The 17,789-nt window shown below is 37.5% G+C and overlaps 1 protein-coding gene across 1 annotated transcript in view; it reads left to right on the forward strand.

Moving 5' to 3' along the window:
- CFAP47 (cilia and flagella associated protein 47) overlaps positions 1 to 17,789 on the forward strand; it is a 489,064-nt gene that overhangs the window by 318,560 nt on the left and 152,715 nt on the right. The window contains exons 48-50 of the mRNA XM_055121064.1: positions 1,428 to 1,571; positions 2,268 to 2,441; positions 3,930 to 4,041. Of these exons, the coding sequence (XP_054977039.1) occupies positions 1,428 to 1,571; positions 2,268 to 2,441; positions 3,930 to 4,041 (430 nt within the window). The remainder of the gene's footprint in view (positions 1 to 1,427; positions 1,572 to 2,267; positions 2,442 to 3,929; positions 4,042 to 17,789) is intronic.

The raw sequence follows: 17,789 nt of genomic DNA on the forward strand, positions 1-17,789 counted from the left end.
TTGGATGTAGATTAGCATTCTGTTAATTGAAGTGGTAACACAGCATATAAGAAAGTTATATAATTATAAGAATTTTGAATTTATTAGACTGAAAAAAGTTTCTGTTTGTATCTTTAATTACTAAAGACATAACAAGTCAGGTCAAAGCACAAATGCTTCAAAGTGATAAGTAAACTTTGCTTTCTGAGTAGTCAGTATACTTTCTATCATACCTAATTGTGTGTAGAAGTGTAATTTCAAAACCATTTTATCATGCAAGGGGAGATAGCACAGTGGGGAGGGCGTTTGCCTTGCACACTGCTGACCTGGGTTCGATTCCTGGCATCCCATATGGTCCTCCAAGCACCATCAGGAGTGATTTCTGAGTGTGGATCCAGGAGTAACCCCTGAGCATTGCCAGGCCACAAACAAACAAACAAAAGAAATACCAAAAACATTTATCATTATGACAGTAATTAATCAAACAAAAGAGTATTCCTTTAGATATTACTCCATAGCACAGCTAGTGATCAGTGCTTGTCTCTGGTATTGAGAGACCATGTAGTCATCCTCATGCCTTATGTTTATATTTTTGGTACTTTTTTTTTGGACCACTCCTGGTGGTGCATAAAATTCACTCCTATATCTATGCTCAGGGACTGTATGGGATGACGGACATTGAATCTGGATCAATTGCATGCAAAACAAACACCTTTCCCAGAGCATCACCCATGAGTGAATCTATTCCTGGACTGCACGGCTGCAAATGCCACTTTAAACAACACACCCTATCCGTCCTCCAAGATTATGGCACCAAATTTGATAGTGTTCAAAGATGGAGGCAACCAATCTTAGAGGGAAAACATACACTTTTTCACAGATACATAAATAAAAAGCACACAAGGCTCAATCTTTAACAACATGTTAGTGACCTCTTATAGAAGGGCTTTATGATCCCTGGCTGAAATACAACAAACTTCTCTCTCTTTCCTCTAAGGATATTTTTTGTAGCATTTTCAGTGGCTTTTCATAACAAACAATACAAAATATATTATTTCAGTTCTGCTTTGGGGCATGGATTGGGGTTTGGGATCGAAAAACCTGAAATATGGTGGAGCGAAGGTGTAATGGTGGTGGGATTGGTGTTTGAATGTTAGATGTAATCAAATATTGTAAACTACTTGATAAAATTTAAAACATTTTTAAAAAACCTTTTCCACTGTACTATATCTCCAAGGCCTGTTAGACATTATTGACAAGTATGAATTTCAAATGTTGAATCTTTAAAAGAATTTTAAGAGGGAAAATTAAAATTTTAATATAATCTTATTAACTATACATACTATAAAGGATGAGTACAATTGTTTTTTTAAAATGCCATAAAGTATATAGTTTAATTTTTATGAACATCAGTCTTCTGACAATTTTCTACCTTTTTTATACTTCAGGCTAATACGACAAACAAAGAATGGAAATGTCGAGCCGAAATAGAAGGAGATTGGTTTTATGGACCTCCTGTTATATATATTGGACCGAATAAAAAAACAAGCTATCCTCTTACATTCAAGCCTATTTTGGAATGTGAAATCCTGGTATGAGCACATTGATCCTCCAACCCCAATATAAATATTTAAATAAGCCTATATGTGATGTTAGCTTACGGAATTCATGACATATCTTTTGTCCAGAGAATTATATTTTCCATGCACATGATCATTAGTATTCACTCTGCTTGAAACTTTAATGAATGTTTTAACTTAACGGATAAATACTCTGGAAGTCACTCTTGACTGTAATATTTATATCTAGGCTACTTTATATATCATGCTTAGTAAAGTAAAATCATTGCTCTCTTACTTTTATTCATTAATGAATTTGGTACTTCATGAAATATTTTCTTTTTTGTAGTTTCTGTCTGTTTGAACCATACCAGGCAGTGCTTGGCGATTGCTCCTGGCTGTACTTGGGATATCTTGTAGTGCCAGGAATTGAACCTGTGGTCCCAGAAAATATTTTCTTAAGCATATTTCTTTGACAGAGACATAAATACACATATAATTGTTACATTTGAGAATACCTATGCTTTAGAGAAAATAGAAATCAAATATTTTTCAAAGAAAGTTTCATCTTCATTCAGAAGGTGTATTTACACAGAAAATGGAAAAGTCAGTGACCTACACGTGCTTGAAATATCATTTTATTAATCAAATTCAAGATTAATAGACTAGCAGATGTTGTTTGACATAAAACTAACTCCTATTGACTGAAATTTGGCTGATTTGTTACAGGGGAAACTTACTCTAGTAAATGTAGCAGATGCTATGAAACATATCTTTGAAATAAGAGGGATTGGAAAGCCACCTCTGGCAATAGAAAACATCGTGGTGGACTGTCCAGTGGGGATTGATACAAGAAGAACCATAATGGTGCCCAATCACACCAAAAGTATCTTAACATATAAGGTAAGGTTTTGTTGTGCATTTTTTAATTTCAAAAGCTTAACTGATTATATGAGAATTCAAACATATTGAACTTGAAGAAAATGGAGCACATATGGAGATGTTTAAAATTCGACTTTTTTATCAGCCTCTCAGGTCTCGAATTTTATTTAATTAAAAGGTTGAATTAACATCAAATAACTTATGTAAGAATTAATATAAAGTCATAGAACATTAAAATCTACTTCGGCAATGTGTAGTTTCACGTGAAGATCTTGTACATGATAATAAAACATCTTTTTTCAAAAAATTGTGAAGCAGCTTTTCAAATTGTAGTATGACATATCTATACACAGATTGAAAATTTCAGAAGATCATCTTGTCATTTATTGATGTCAACAGTAAAGAAAATGTACAAAAATTCATGATTATTCATGTCTTGAGTTTTTAATGAAATTTTGTCCTTGGTGCTCCTCATTTGATATACTTAATTCATTAAGCCACCATAACAATATTAGTTCTTCTGATACAAAGCATAGGATGTTTTTTCAATCACTTGGAATTTATTTTTAATAGCATTTCAAAGTTTCTTTTAGGAAGACACAGAACAACCAAAATGATCTCATAAAATAAGAAAAATAAGCAGTTGACTCACAACCCCTTACTGAAAACTTAATACAAGCCATCTCTTAAGACTATGATATTAGATAAATTTTTGTATTAGTGTAAGGTAGACATATAAATTAATGGAAATGAACATAATGTCTAGAAATAAACTTAAGTCAATCTGTTTTTGAATTAGTAAAGACTTTCTACAGCTCAGTAAGTAACAAAATACAGTTTTTCAGATGTGTTCAGTGTTTGAATAGGTATTTCTCCAATGGGGTTATATAAATGAATAATAAGTACATTAAATAGAGTCAGTGTTATTAGTCACAAGGGAAATAAAATTAAAATGATATTAAAGTATCAAGATACACCTTCAGAATCACAAAAGAGTACATATGACTCATTTACTGTTGTTTATAATAGGCAAATCTTTAGAGGTGCAGGATTGATATTTGGACACTAGGGTTTGTGCAGTATGATCCTGTAATAAGCTAAAAATATACTAGAGTTAGCTAAAAAGTTGACTGGACTTTCAGTGAAATGCTATTTACATTTTCTTCATATGCTGCATCAATATTGATTTAGAGATGTATTTAAATGCTTTGACTTGTATATTAAATGTCTTATAGAATATACACAGATTTTCTTAAGTAAAAATGATCTTCTTATAAGTTGTTAATGGAAAATAATTATCATTTCCTTTGTTCTATTTTTTATAGGTCTCAGATTTCATTCCATTACATGTAGTGTTTTTTTCTGGTTTCTTTGTATGTAAAAATTGGTTGTTTTAACAGAAGCATTTAAATTTAATTTAGGAGTATTTTTCTTTGTTTTTGCTTGTCACCCTAATTTTGTGTTAATAAAAATATTCTCTAATTCTTGATTTTTACTTCTTTTCATTAGGTTACTTCAGATCTTTCAATAGTGTGGGGAAATCCAGCCATCACTGTACAACCTGATAACATTGTTCCATATATTCTACACATAAACCCTTGGAAACGTGGTCAATATAAAGGTAATGAAATATTTATAATTGCTAACTATCACACCAGAATGGAAATGATGAAAACAAATTCAGACACAATTTACTTTTCCTTTTCTAATTAGTAATCCAGCGGGAAATTTAACTTTGCATCTCAGTTATTAGTTTTCTAAACAATCTGAGCACTGGGACAAACATTTTTCTATTTAATGCTGTATACCCTCTTAGCTATATTTCAGTGGATCTGTGGGACAAATTCCTCAGTGTGCAAATATTTAGTTAAGGATATCACAATTTACAGTCGTGATAAGTACTTTCACACATTGCAAGTTATGAGTCAGGAAACGTTTTGGTAAAAACATAAAAAACATTTATGTGCACACAGATGATATATCAAAACAGATTAAAGGCTTTGCTATGTGTGTTTTCTTCTTTTGTCCTTTATAAACTATTCCTATACGCAAATTGTCCTGATGGTTCTGAGCAGGATTTCCTGCTTTGCAATGGAAATGATTGGCACTTCTACAAGCTTTTGAAAATGAGTGAGATGGCAAGTGATAGAAAAGTAACTAGCTAGAACTGAGGTGCTATGACTCAATAGTGGAATAACTTGTCATATCTTGGGGGCCAGAGCGATAGTACAGCAGGTAAGGTGTTTGCCTTGCACACGGCCAATTCAGGGTCAATTCATTGCATCCCATAATGGCCCCTGAGCTACCAGTAGTGATTCCTGGGTGGAAAGACAGTAGTAAAACCCAAACACTTATGGGTCTGCCCCCACCTGAAACAAACAAACAAGTTGTCTTATCTGGGATAAAATGAAGTGCATTGTGGTGATTGGATCTTGCTATTAGATGTAGGAAAACTGATAAAATTTAGAAGTATAGAAAAAACTAGCCTCGCATCCATGCTCATTTCAACAAATAATATTTGAGGAGTCATTACAAAACATAGGAGGTGCAGAGAACTTTTAGTTCTCTTTGGCACTATTGCGGCAATACAGGAAGATGCCATCATTGACAACATCAATGAGCAATACGATCGACTGGTTCAGCACCGCCATGGTTGTGAGAGGAATACTGAGAGAGAGAAAGCCACAAAAAGACACCTGTTTTCAGAAACTCTCGAGCTCATTTGCCATCGTGGTTTGGCGCGAGCCTCAGGCAATCACAAGCTAATGTCCAAGCTCACAAAGCTATGCAGAGAAGCAATAAAGGAAAACATCAAAGAGAGAGGAGCAGCAGTGTTGGTCAATGCAGCAGAAGCCGGGAAAAGTATTCACAACACCCAGCTGTCCTTCACCAACTGTAAGACCAAGATGACTGCCCTCCGACGTCCTGATGGGTCTATCACATCTTCCAGAAGGGCAATGTAGAAGCTTATCCACGACTTCTAATCAGATCTCTTCGATAGCCACGTCCACCTGCCCACATACCAAATTCTGCAGGATGGATTTGTCGTTCCCAACATTCTCCCTTCCAAAATCCAACACGCCATTTCATCGGTAAAGAAGCATACAGCACCCGGTCCAGACAAGGTCAGACCCAAACACCTGAAGAATCTGCCACCAGTACTCGTCAGTACACTGGCTCGACTCTTCACATGCTACCTGTCTGAATGCAAGTTTCCATCCCAATGGAAAATCAGCAGGACCGTTCTGTTGTACAAAAAGGGAGACATCCATGAAATCAGCAACTATTGCCCAATGTGCCTATTATCCATCATCTACAAGTTATTCACTCAAGTCATCCTGAATAAGAATGGCAGAACACTAGACAAAGGACATCCATGCGAGCAAGCTGTGTTTCCAAAAGGATTCTGCATGATGGACCATATCTACATGGTGACCAAGCTCATTGAGGTTTCAAGAGAGTTCAATATGCCACTTTGTCTAACATTCATTGATCTAAAGAAGGCCTTTGATTCTGTCGTGACTGAAGCGGTCATCAAAGCCCTAGCCAAACAGGGTGTTCAAACTCAGTACATCAAGATCCTCCACGAGCTGTGTTATGGATTCACCACCAGGATCTCACCATTCTACAAGGAAGTGATCATCGACGTAATGAGAGGGGTTCATCAGGGCAATACCATTTCACCGAAACTCTTCAGTGCCACCCTCAAGAACGTCATGCGGTGACTGGAATGGGAGGGAATGGGAGTGAAGATAGAAAGTCGGCAACTACACCACCTCTGCTTCGCTGATGACATCATTCTAGTAACACCAAACGTTAGCCAAGGGGCATGACTTCAACTGTGAGTATGGAAAGGTCGGACTGCCACTGAATCTCATGAAGACAATGTTCATGAGAAACAGACTAATTCCTGATGTTCCATTTGCTCTCATCGGAATGAACATCTCCGAATACATCAGTTAATGTGTACCTAGGTGGAGACCTCAACATGACGAACAACCTGGCAGCTGAGCTGCGCAGGAGGCAGAGAGCAGCATGGAACACCTTCAAGAGTGTCGAAGTTGTTAAGAGGATGAAGAACCTCCGGCTCCAGCACATCTTTTTGTGTCTACCATTTTTTCCTGCACTAACATACGCCTCAGAGACCTGGGCCCTACGAAAACAGGATGAGAACACTATTCGGGTCTCCCAAAGAGGAATCTAAAGAGCTTTGCTCGGAATATCACATTTCACTCAAGTGAGAGAAGAAATCCGGTGTTCAGACCTCCATCAACAACTGAGGATCACAGATGCTGTCTCGTTTGCCAAGGCTACGAAAATCAGATGGGCCAGACACGTAATACGATTTGGAGATGACTGCTGGACTGGAGTTATTACTGACTGGATTTCACAGGATGTCAAAAGAAAATGTGGCCACCCACCTACGACGTGGTCAGACTTCTTCATCAAGACCCTGAAAGAATGTTTTGAGGATCTTCGTGTTCCTAGAACGGCCAGATGCTATTGAGCTACACTAGCACATGGCAGGGACGAACGCAGATGTTACTGGTGCCCACTCGAGCAAATAGATGAGCAATGGTATGACAAGTGATACAAGTGATATAAGGTAAACTAATACAATTTAGAAGTATAGAACAAACTAGCCTCACATTCATGCTCGTTTCAACAAATAATATTTGAGGAGTCTATAAAACATAAGAGGTGCAGAGAACTTTTCCAAAGAAAAGGTGCAGTAAGAACGCTGATCCAGCTAATGCCACTGTACTCCTGTGTGCTGTGATGAAAGTGCCAACATGCTCCTCTCACCTCTGTGTTTCACCTGAGATGTCACCAAAAGTCATTGAGAGCATCTTCTGAATTCTTTCTGTTACTTTTCAGACACTTGGTCATCAATAATTCTCCATGTGATGGATAGATTATGAACTGCAGTTGACATATTCTAAGCAGCCCAATAAAGTAGTATATATAACTATTTTAAGTGATGCATACTTAAATTTATATTTTTTAAAGAAGTGTTTATTAAGACACCATGATTTATAGTTATTTATAATAGAGTTGTTTCAGACATACAGCATTCCAGTACCTGTCCCACCGCCAGTGTCCCCTTGTCTCCAACAATAACCCCAGGTTCCCTCCCACCCCCCAGCATGCCCCCTGGGCAGGTATGTAACAAATTTATTTCATATTTCTTGGTCAGATAAAACTGAATGAAATGGCAAATAGAATTATCAGAAAGTAAATCAATAAATGTCAATTTGTAATGATGAATTGCTACATATTTTTAACCATTCTTAATCTAGTAAAGGACAACCATATACACCATTAGTGAGTGCCATACTCAGTGCCACAGATTAGGACCTTTCACCTGTCTTTACAGGAGTTCTTTTAGCGCTTCCTGCAAAAGTGGTTTCAAAATTATGAATCTGGTAAGCTACTTACTGTCTATAAAGCTCTGTATAATTCCTTCAACTCTGAATGATAATCTTGCTGGATAGAGTATTCCTGGTGAGGTGTTTATTTCTTTGAGTTTTTATACTGTATCATTGTATCACGGTCATCGCCTTGTTCATCGATTTGCTCGAGCAGGCACCAGTAATGTCTTCATTTGTCCCTGCTGCATGCTAGTGTAGCCCAATGGCATCTGCTCACTCCAGTAACAAGAAGAGCACGTTGTTGTTACTGTTTTTGGCATATTATATGCATCACGGGTAGCTTGCCAGGCTCTGCTGTGTGGGGAAAAAATAAAATTAAAAATAAAAATAAGGAGGTCACGGTCGCATTTGCTCCAGGAAAAATTGCATCACTCTCTTCCAAGAGCTTTGTTTTATAGTCACTGGATCATGGCCATTGATGAGATTACATGGCGCTGGGGGGAGTTTTTTGTGTGACTGCCAAGCTACTGGAAAACTGGGGATCTGGGTGGACGAGGCCCAGTCCCGATCTGAACAGGCTTGGAGTTTTTAATACTATATTCATATTTTTCTGGCTCCTGTAGTCTCATTTGATAGACATGGTGTACATCTAATAGGCTTTCCTTTGTATGTAAGCTTCTTTTTTGAACTTGCTGCATTGAATATTCTGTCTATCTTTGGATTTTTTTCTTTATACATTCTGAGTATAATGTATCTTAAGAATTTTCCTCATTGAGTCTATTTTCACTGAGACCCAGGCCTCTTGGTTCTCAGTGTCTGTAATCCTCAATTATGGGAAGTTCTTACTAATGGTTTCTTTAATGTTTCTTCATCACATTTGCCTTCCTGCTTTTCAGGGACTCCGATGATTCTTGTATTGTACCTCTTGAGCTCATTCTCTTGAGTTCATCTTCTTTTTTTTTTTTTTCATTTTGGGTCACACCCAGCAATGCACAGGGGTTACTCCTGGCTCATGCGCTCAGGAATTACTCCTGCTGGTGCTGCATATGGAATGCTGAGAATTGAACCCGGGTCGGCCATGTGCAAGCCAAACTGTGCTATCACTCCAGCACCGAGTTCATCCTCTTGAGCTCTCTATTGTGCTGTTCATTTATTTTTCAAAAAGTTTTTTTTCTGGGAAAAATATGTTTCCTAATAGTTTCCACCTCATCTTGGAGCTCCTTGATCTTTTGCTCAGCTTCTGTTATTCTCCTATTCAAAGCTTTTTTGTCTTTTGTTTGTTTGGGGGCCATACCCTACAGTGCTCGAGGCTTACTCCTGACTCTACACCAGGAATTACTCCTGGTTGGCCCAGGGGACCATATGTCATGCCAGGGGTCAAACTCATTTCATCTGCCTGCAAGGAAAATGCCCTACCCTCTATACCCTCTCTTATTAGAGAGCCTATGGCCCCACTATTGACTTTTTTTAATATCACCTACCTCATTCTTCATTTCTGTTATTTTTAGACATATTAGGTTTTCATTTAGACTCTCATACTTTCCTCTCATACTGTCCTTTGTTGACAACCCATGCTAAGTTTTTTATGAACTCATTGAATACCCCCCAACATAGTGTCACTAAAGACACTGAGGATTTACTGTTATTGATGTCTTCAGTGATATTGTTTTTGCTCATTGAGTTGATGGGCTACTTCACAGTTCCTGCATTGATTTATTAGTGTTCTTGTTGTGCTAGGGGTGAGTGTAGTTATCCCCTGGAAGATACTGAGGGGTTAAGACATTTCTCTCTGTCTTCTCTGCCAGTTCACACAGAATGACAGGAAGAATAACTGTGAGCAGCATGTAATTTGTTGAGTAGATATGATGTGTGGTCGTATTAATGGCCACGTGCTTCATGTGCTGTGGTGTGGGCCCTTAATATACCTCAGGTTAGACTTGGAGGTTGCCAGAACCTACCTGATAGGGAGGGTCACTGCCTCCTCTTTAGAAATAGACACAGTAATGTCAGCTGGAGGCAAGCCTCACCTGTGATGGTGGAGCATCGAGCAGAAGGGCAGTCAGATTTAAACTTTGAAGGAACTTAAAATGTATGATTTCATTTTAGTCATCAAGTGACAGTCCTAACAATTGGTGGATTTTCATTAGTTTTGATGTTTAAATGTTCAATTATAAGAGCAGCAGTTCACTCAGAATAGCCTTTATTACTTTCAATCAACACATAATACGTACATTTCTTTTTTTGGTACAAGGTGTAAGTTCTGTTATGTGTGAGAAGAATGTAAGGGGAACCTCAAGCTTTGGAACATTGTTGAACTGAGAATATTTGTGGTTGTAAAACCATAAACAAAGCCCCTTGTCCTTGAATCAGACTCTTAATGTTATAGGAATGGATCTAAAAATAAAATAATAAGATTTAATGGGATTTTTATCTGTATAGTCATTTTTGTTTGTTTTTACAACACTGCAGCATAAATTTTTGGTACAAATTTTTACTAATCAGATATGAATCTTTTAAATATGTTTGAGGGACTTTAAAAGGAATCTAAAAGTAGGTGAACGCACTTCAGGATATTTTGTTAAGTGAGGATGACTTAGGTGAATGTTGTACAGCAAAATTTTGTATGATATTATGGTTTCATCATTTTGAAAAATACTGGCAAGCATTATTATTTTCTCTTGAAGTTTAATTAAGGTCACTCTGATGACTTGGAGAAACAGAGTCTCTAAAGAAGGTCAATTCCGTTTTATTGATATTAATCTTTAAAAACTTCCACAAAGTTTTAAACCATATCAATATAATGGCTTCTGAAGAGCTGTTAGTCTGATTTAAAGAAAATGAGACTCAGGGCCAGAAATATAACACAGCATACAGGGTGCTTGTCTTGCACATGTCCAACCTGAGGTGGATCCCTGTCACCCCAAGCCCACCAGGAGTAATCCCTGAGTGCAGAGCCATGAGTAAGCCCTGAGCATAGCAGGGTGTGGCCCCCAAACCAGAAACAAAAATAAGAGTACAAAATTTTCATGCATACCTGAGTTATTCCTATCTTCGATGACCAAAGGAGTATATTGTGATATAGGCTTTTTAAATAACTTTGTGTCCATTTTTAAATTTTGTGCAGTTCTGTTCTTAGTTATATAATAATTGCACAAGCTCTATAATTTGGGAAGCCTTGATGAACACAGTATTTGTGAACAAAAACGACATTTCACCAATCATACTCTATTAAATTATTGTAACTATACTTTATAACTATTTTCTTATACATTAGCAAATGCTCAGGGATTTGTGCTTCACTATAGGATAGCCCCCTCCACAGACCTCCTAACTCGATTTTTCCCTTCCTTTTAACAGCAACTAAAGGCCTATCACCTGATGCACCAGGGTACCTTAGAACTTTGATTCAGTGTCCTTTCTAAATGGTCAGAGTTGAGATATAGGTTTGTTAATAATTTAGCTTTCTTGTGTATATAAATATAGGTATCTTTTTTTTTAAAATTTTTGTAATTCATACCTCAAGGTGGGAATAGATATTCATATATTATCTCAATACACAATACATACTGATATGCCTAAAACTTAAGCATTGTACTGGGGAACATAATGGAGGGAAATGTTTTTAATAGTGAGAGTCTGAGAGATCTTTCTAACAAATTTATTCTGGATCTTAAAGGATAAGTTAGGATTTATCAGCCAATATATTGGGAAATGCATCCCAGTAGAGGAAACAACCTTATTGACAAAACAGAAAAAAACACTTTCTATTAATAGGGAATAGTGAGTGTGGGGGGGGATTATAGCAAATACAGTGTGACATACAATTTAAAATGCACACAGACTTTGTTGTAAAGAGCTCTGTTTTGTCATTGATTGTTTTGGGAGACATTGAAGTTTCCTGAGGAGGAAAGAGGTATGAATGAGCTGAGTTTTAGAGAAATCTGGGGAGACCTGAGAGATCATCACTGAGGGGATTTTTGCAAAATTAGCATTAATCAGTTCTCCATATTGAATATTGGCTTGGGCTGCTTCTCCCAAAAGCAGAACATAAGAAAAGAATCTAACAAGTAATTTATTTGAGAGGTGATCACAGAGACACACGGAGAGGTTTGGAAGATGCTGAAGGGAGGAAGTCAATTAAAGGTAAGCTAGGTTTCAGCTGAGACCTGGGGAAGATTCTGAGGGAATTGAAAAGCAAGAAAGTTAGGGTAGTTATTCACATGTCCAGCAATGTTTGAAGGGTGCTCTAAAGGCAGATTTTCTGGCAGTGATCCCAACTGGAAAAAAATCATAGTACATTACTGGCATGTATGGGAAATATCTGTAGAGGGGATCTTAGTGCAACGCTGAAACAGGTATTGGTATAGTATATTGGTTGGTAGATAGCTATTAGAAAAATGGCTGGGTATTGAATTTTTTGTTTGTTTGGAGCCCACACCCAGTGGGCTCACAATTTATTCTGGCTCTTTGTTCAAGCATCACTCGTGGCAGTACTCAGGTGACCATATGCAATGCCAACGATCCAACTGGGGCCACTCGTGTAAGAGAAGCCCTTTATTTTTTATTTTATTTTTTTAAGACAAGCCCTTTAAACCTCAACCTGTACTATGTCTCCAGTGTCGTGTATTCGATTTTCACAGTGTCCTGTGGTGAATTCATCATGTTTCAGGAATGACGGTGTGGAAGTTTGAGTTTGAATGCTTACATTGCCATGGAACAAAAAGTTAGGGTTGACGATTCAAAATGAGAGGTAAGGGCAAATAGAAATAGACCAGTAATAGTAGGCTGCAGAATGGTAGGACAGTTTAAAGAGAAATTAAAAAAGAAGATGATACCGTAAGAGGTTTGGATTCCAAAAATCAAACACTTGAGATGGGAGATTAGCAAACAAGCTTTAGTAGGGATGCTCAATATTTGGAAAAGAAGAGGTAAGAAAGTATATTAGCTAGAGGGAGAAGTCAAATTTCCAAACTAGGCTCAGTAAAGATTTCAAGTCAGCTTATCAGGACTTTTGAAGCTAGGATGAGCATTCAGAATTGTTATAAAGGGCTGACCTAATGGTCTTCTGTCAACACCATTCCTAAGAGCTAAAGAAATTAGTCCGTTATTCTTGGAAAGGAATATCGTTCATCAGAGCTGCATTTGTTGAAAATTGGAGATGAAGGGCCAGAACGATAGTAGGGCAGATGAGGTGTTTGCCTTGCATGCAGCCAACACGGGGTTCAATCCCTGGCATCTCATATGGTCCCCCAAACATTGACAGGAGTAATTCCTGAGTGCAGAGTCAGGAGTAACCCCTTAGTATTGCCAGGTCTCACCCAAAAAGCATAAAAAATAAAATTAAAAATAAATAAAAAGTGAAAATTGGAGATAGAGACAGAGAAAGGGAGATCTAATATCACATATACTTCCGATTCTAGACAGCTCTCAGGAAGGAAGGAATCAGTAAGACAGATTTAGTAGATAGAAAAAGCCCATTCTCTCTTGATTTTGAAATTATTTTGTAATGTAAATAATTATAAGAAAGATAGACAAAGATTGATTTAGCCCAGATATGAGAGCATGGTAGCTTAAAAGGAAACAGATATTCCAAAGCCAGCCAACAAAAGCAATGTGAGTGAAGGCATGGTATAAATAGCATGTTGATAACTAAACACATTCAAATGTGAGGTATTAATTGTTCCCTTAATAGCTAAAGAATGACCTGTCTGGTCTGGATTAGTATTAGAATATAAAAAACTAATTTTACTGTCTATTATTATAGTATAAGCATATAACAAATTCTAGAAATGCATCAATGGCATGGTTTTTTTTTTTTAAACTGAAATTCTTTTTTTTTTTAATTTAACAATTTATTATGGAGTGTCAGTACAGTGGGTAGGGCTCTTGCTTTTTTTTTTTTCTTTTTGGGTCACACCCAGCGATGCTCAGGGGTTACTCCTGGCTTTGCACTCAGGAATTACTCCTGGCAGTGCTTGGGGAACCATATGGGATGCCGGGGATCGAACCCAGGTCGGCCACGTGCAAGGCAAACGCCCTACCCGCTGTGCTATCGCTCCGGCCCCATGGTTTTTTTTTTGTAGTAGTGAAATTGACCACTTTGTTTCCATTTGCCTCAGGTAGAAGATTTGTTTTTGAACAATTTATATTTTATTGAAGAAAATTGGCCTCTGTAGTTAGCAAATACTTTAATAATAATATTTCCTTTTTTTTTCTTTTTGGGTCACACTCAGAGATGCTCAGGGGTTACTGCTGGCTCATGCACTCAGGAATTACTCCTGGCGGTGCTTGGGGGACCATATGGGATGCCGGGAATTGAACCCGGATTGACCGTGTGCAAGGCAAACACCCTACCCTCTGTGCTACCGCTCTGGCCCAATAATAATATTCCATAAATTAATTTTGATTGCAATAACAAAATTCATGAATATTATTTAGAGATTGCTGGTAGACATTTATGTTCCAAACATAAAAATCAACCTAATAGACCACTAAGAACATGTACTGAACTTGTACATGTTGGACGTAAAGTTACACAAGTTGGCTAACCTGCTTCTAATTTTTTTCTAACAATTTTCTCTAATTACCTTTTTAAAATTACTATTATCCGATGGCTTTTAATTATGGTTGCTCTTTACCTGACATATGTCTGTAGCATATGTGAGTGAGTCCCTTATGATACTTACGATACTTTTGACATTTCTCACTCTCTCTGTCTGTCTCTCCCTCTGACTCTGTCTGTTTCTCTGTCTCTCTCTCCCCTCTCCCTTCCCTTTCTGTCCCTCCATCCTTCCCTCTTGGACATTGTGGTTTACAATACAGATATTGAAAGGTTATCATTTATATCCCTTTACCTAATTTTAGTACTCAGTTCTTGTCCAGCAAGATCATTTCTAGTTATTATTGATTTCTATCTATTATCTAGATAGCTTTCCTATCTCACCTCACTCCATCCCACACACACTTGTGGTTGATACCAACCACTGGCCAGTTCTCCTTGTCCCTCTTTTCCCTGGCCGTGGATATTGGAATTCTAATATATATTTATTTATGCTGCAAATGAGTGCAGTCACTCTATATCTGTCCCTCTCCTTCTGACTCATTTCATTCAGCATGATACTGTCTATGTCCATCCATTTATAGGCAAATTTCATGACTTCATTTTCCTAACAGTTACGTAATATTCCATTGTGTAGATGTGTCATAGTTTCTTTATCTATTCAACTGTTCTCGGGCACTCACGTTGTTTCCACTTTCTGGCTATTATGAATAGCGCTGCAATGAACATAGGTGTGCAGTGTTTCTGCTGTGTGTTTTTGGGACCCTAGGGTATATTCCCAGAAGTGATAATGGGAACTCAATTTCTATTTTTGAGGAATGTTCATATTGTCTTCCAAAAGATAGGACCAGTTTTCATTCCCACCAACAATGAAGGAAAATCCCTTTCTCCCCACATCCCTGCCAACATTAGTTGCACGTGTTCTGGTGTGCCAGTCTCTGTGATGTGAGTCATTATATAACTTTAAAAAGTATATTTTAATGAACAAAAACCAGTTGACTGGAATGTATTTTATTTTATTTTACTTTTTTCTTTTTGGGTCATGCCTGGCAATACTCAGGGGTTACTCCTGGCTCATGCACTCAGGAATTACTTCTGGCAGTGCTCGAGGGACAATATGGGATGCTGGGAATTGAACCTGGATTGGCCGAATGCAAAACAAACACCCTACCCACTGTGCTGTCGATACAGCCCTGGAGTACATTTTAATGAACAAAAACCAGCTGACTGTCTAAATTTGTAGATATCTCTCTAGGAACTCCTTCTGGTAGTGCATGCTGTGAAACTAAGTAATTTATTTGAGATTTGGTGGTTCAGAAATACAATAGGAAATTTAGTTTCCAAGATATGCAGGTATGACCTCTTCAGGTGGATTTCTTTTCTTATTGCCAGTCCTGGTCTCCAAAGCCTAGATTCTAACCTCCCAGACAGAGTAGTAACCTGTGTCCCAGAGGAAGTATAATTTCCAGTGATAATTCACGATAGTGGATTCATGCTTTCTGAGTTTGTGTTTATACCTGAAAATTTTCATTTGGCATTAGATTTCCTGAGTATCTCTTCTAGCTTATCCTAGACATGATGATGCCTAAGTATAATCTTTTCTTTTATTTCAGTATTACTGTATCACTGTCATCCCATTGCTCATCGATCTGCTTGAGCAGGCACCTGTAACGTCTCCATTGTGAGACTTGTTGTTACTGTTTCTGGCATATCGAATATGCCACACATAGCTTGCCATGCTCTGCCATGCAGGCAAGATACTCTCAGTAGCTTGCTGAGCTCTCCGAGAGGGGCAGAGGAATAGAACCTGGGTCGGCCACGTGCAAAGCAAACGCCCTACACGCTGTGCTGTCACTCCAGCCCTTTATTTCAGTATCTAGTGAAATTTATTTTTTTAAGCATGGATCTTAGAAACAATATGATATGAACTTACAACTACTTTTGAGCAACATACATACTTTAATTTCCAAAGGAAAAGTATTCAGAAATTCTCACAATCATTACTAGCATTTATATGTAGCCAACAAATGGACCAAGGGGAAGGAAAGGAAGCTAGAGTAGCTGAATACCTTAACCTTTGACTACAGAATTGATGAAAGGATACTGGAGAAAGTCAATAACAAGGAAAAATATTTAAGTATAAATCATTTAACTATATGAGACTGAAATAATTTTACATGTCTATTTTGGCCTCAATATTAAAGAAGAACATTTTGCACAAAAAACTAATCGAGTCATTTGTCCATTAAAAGTTAATTTTAAAATGATGGTTTTATACAGCATTTACTTAACAGCATTAAGTCTTTAGATGGTACACACCATGAACACAGTTCAATGTATTCTCTATGCTGCTCTCTCTAGATACAGAAATCACATTCAGATAAGTTTTTAGTTATAATAGTAATGTTAAATTAAACGTTCTCTAACCTGGACATTGATGGTAGAGTAGTGGTAAAATTCGTTGTTATTCAGACCTCTGGATAAATGTGTATGTCCAGAATGTAGCAAACAATGATCAATTTAGATTTAGCCAACAATTGCTTTATATTTTTTTCAGTAGCAGCTGAAAGTGCTCTCTTACTTACTGAAAAGTGATTTAGTTATGGGTCCCAGGTTTTCTGCATTATGTGCAATAGAAATTCACAAATAGCCAAGGTTTTGTTCCCAAATTTTCTGGGGGAGCTTATATTCGATCACAAGGGAGGCACCCCAGCGAATTGTGTTGAGCTGGCCCTCTGAATGGAACAAGAACAGTGGCTTGAGAGGACTAGAGTCTTCTGGGAGGACATGTTGACTGTCTTGTCCAATCCGTAGGGTTGGTAATCGTAGACAGTGTCTGGTAGTGTAATTGGATACCATTGACTGGGTGACGTGCCACACTGCAGTCTGTCTAAGTTAATAAGGAGCAATAATGGTACAGGGCTCACAAGCCCACAGGGTATATTTATGGACCTTTTCCGGTTTTCTGTGCTTGTGCATAGAAAATAATTCTTTCTGAAGAAAGATGGAAAAAGATAATGTTGCTTGTATGTAACCGGTTTTGGTGACTACTGGTCTTTTTTAAAGCATATAGGTGTTTGTTCAAGGGAATGCATGCTTTCCCGAAAATGGGAGCTGGGTTCCTTGGTGCCTGTTGTATCAGAATCCTATTCATTCAGTTCAACACGACTGTGAGTTAAAGCTGTGTTGTTTTCAGATTTGTAATTTATAAGTTAGCAGATGGGACTGATATCTATTATAACACTGGCACAAGAAAACCTTGTCGAAAGAACTATGAACAAACTTTCAGCCATTTTTGATAAAAACTTTTGCATTTTTCTTTTCTGTAAGCTTCTGTCTTATATAAGAACAAGATTTCTAATGTGTGCTTCAATAAAGTTCTTATGGTAAGCCTATGTGTAAAAAGATAGAAATAGTTTTTACAATTGGCACTTGCTA

This window comes from Sorex araneus, chromosome X (assembly GCF_027595985.1).
Source record: "Sorex araneus isolate mSorAra2 chromosome X, mSorAra2.pri, whole genome shotgun sequence".
In the NCBI taxonomy this organism is placed as follows: Eukaryota; Metazoa; Chordata; class Mammalia; order Eulipotyphla; family Soricidae; genus Sorex; species Sorex araneus.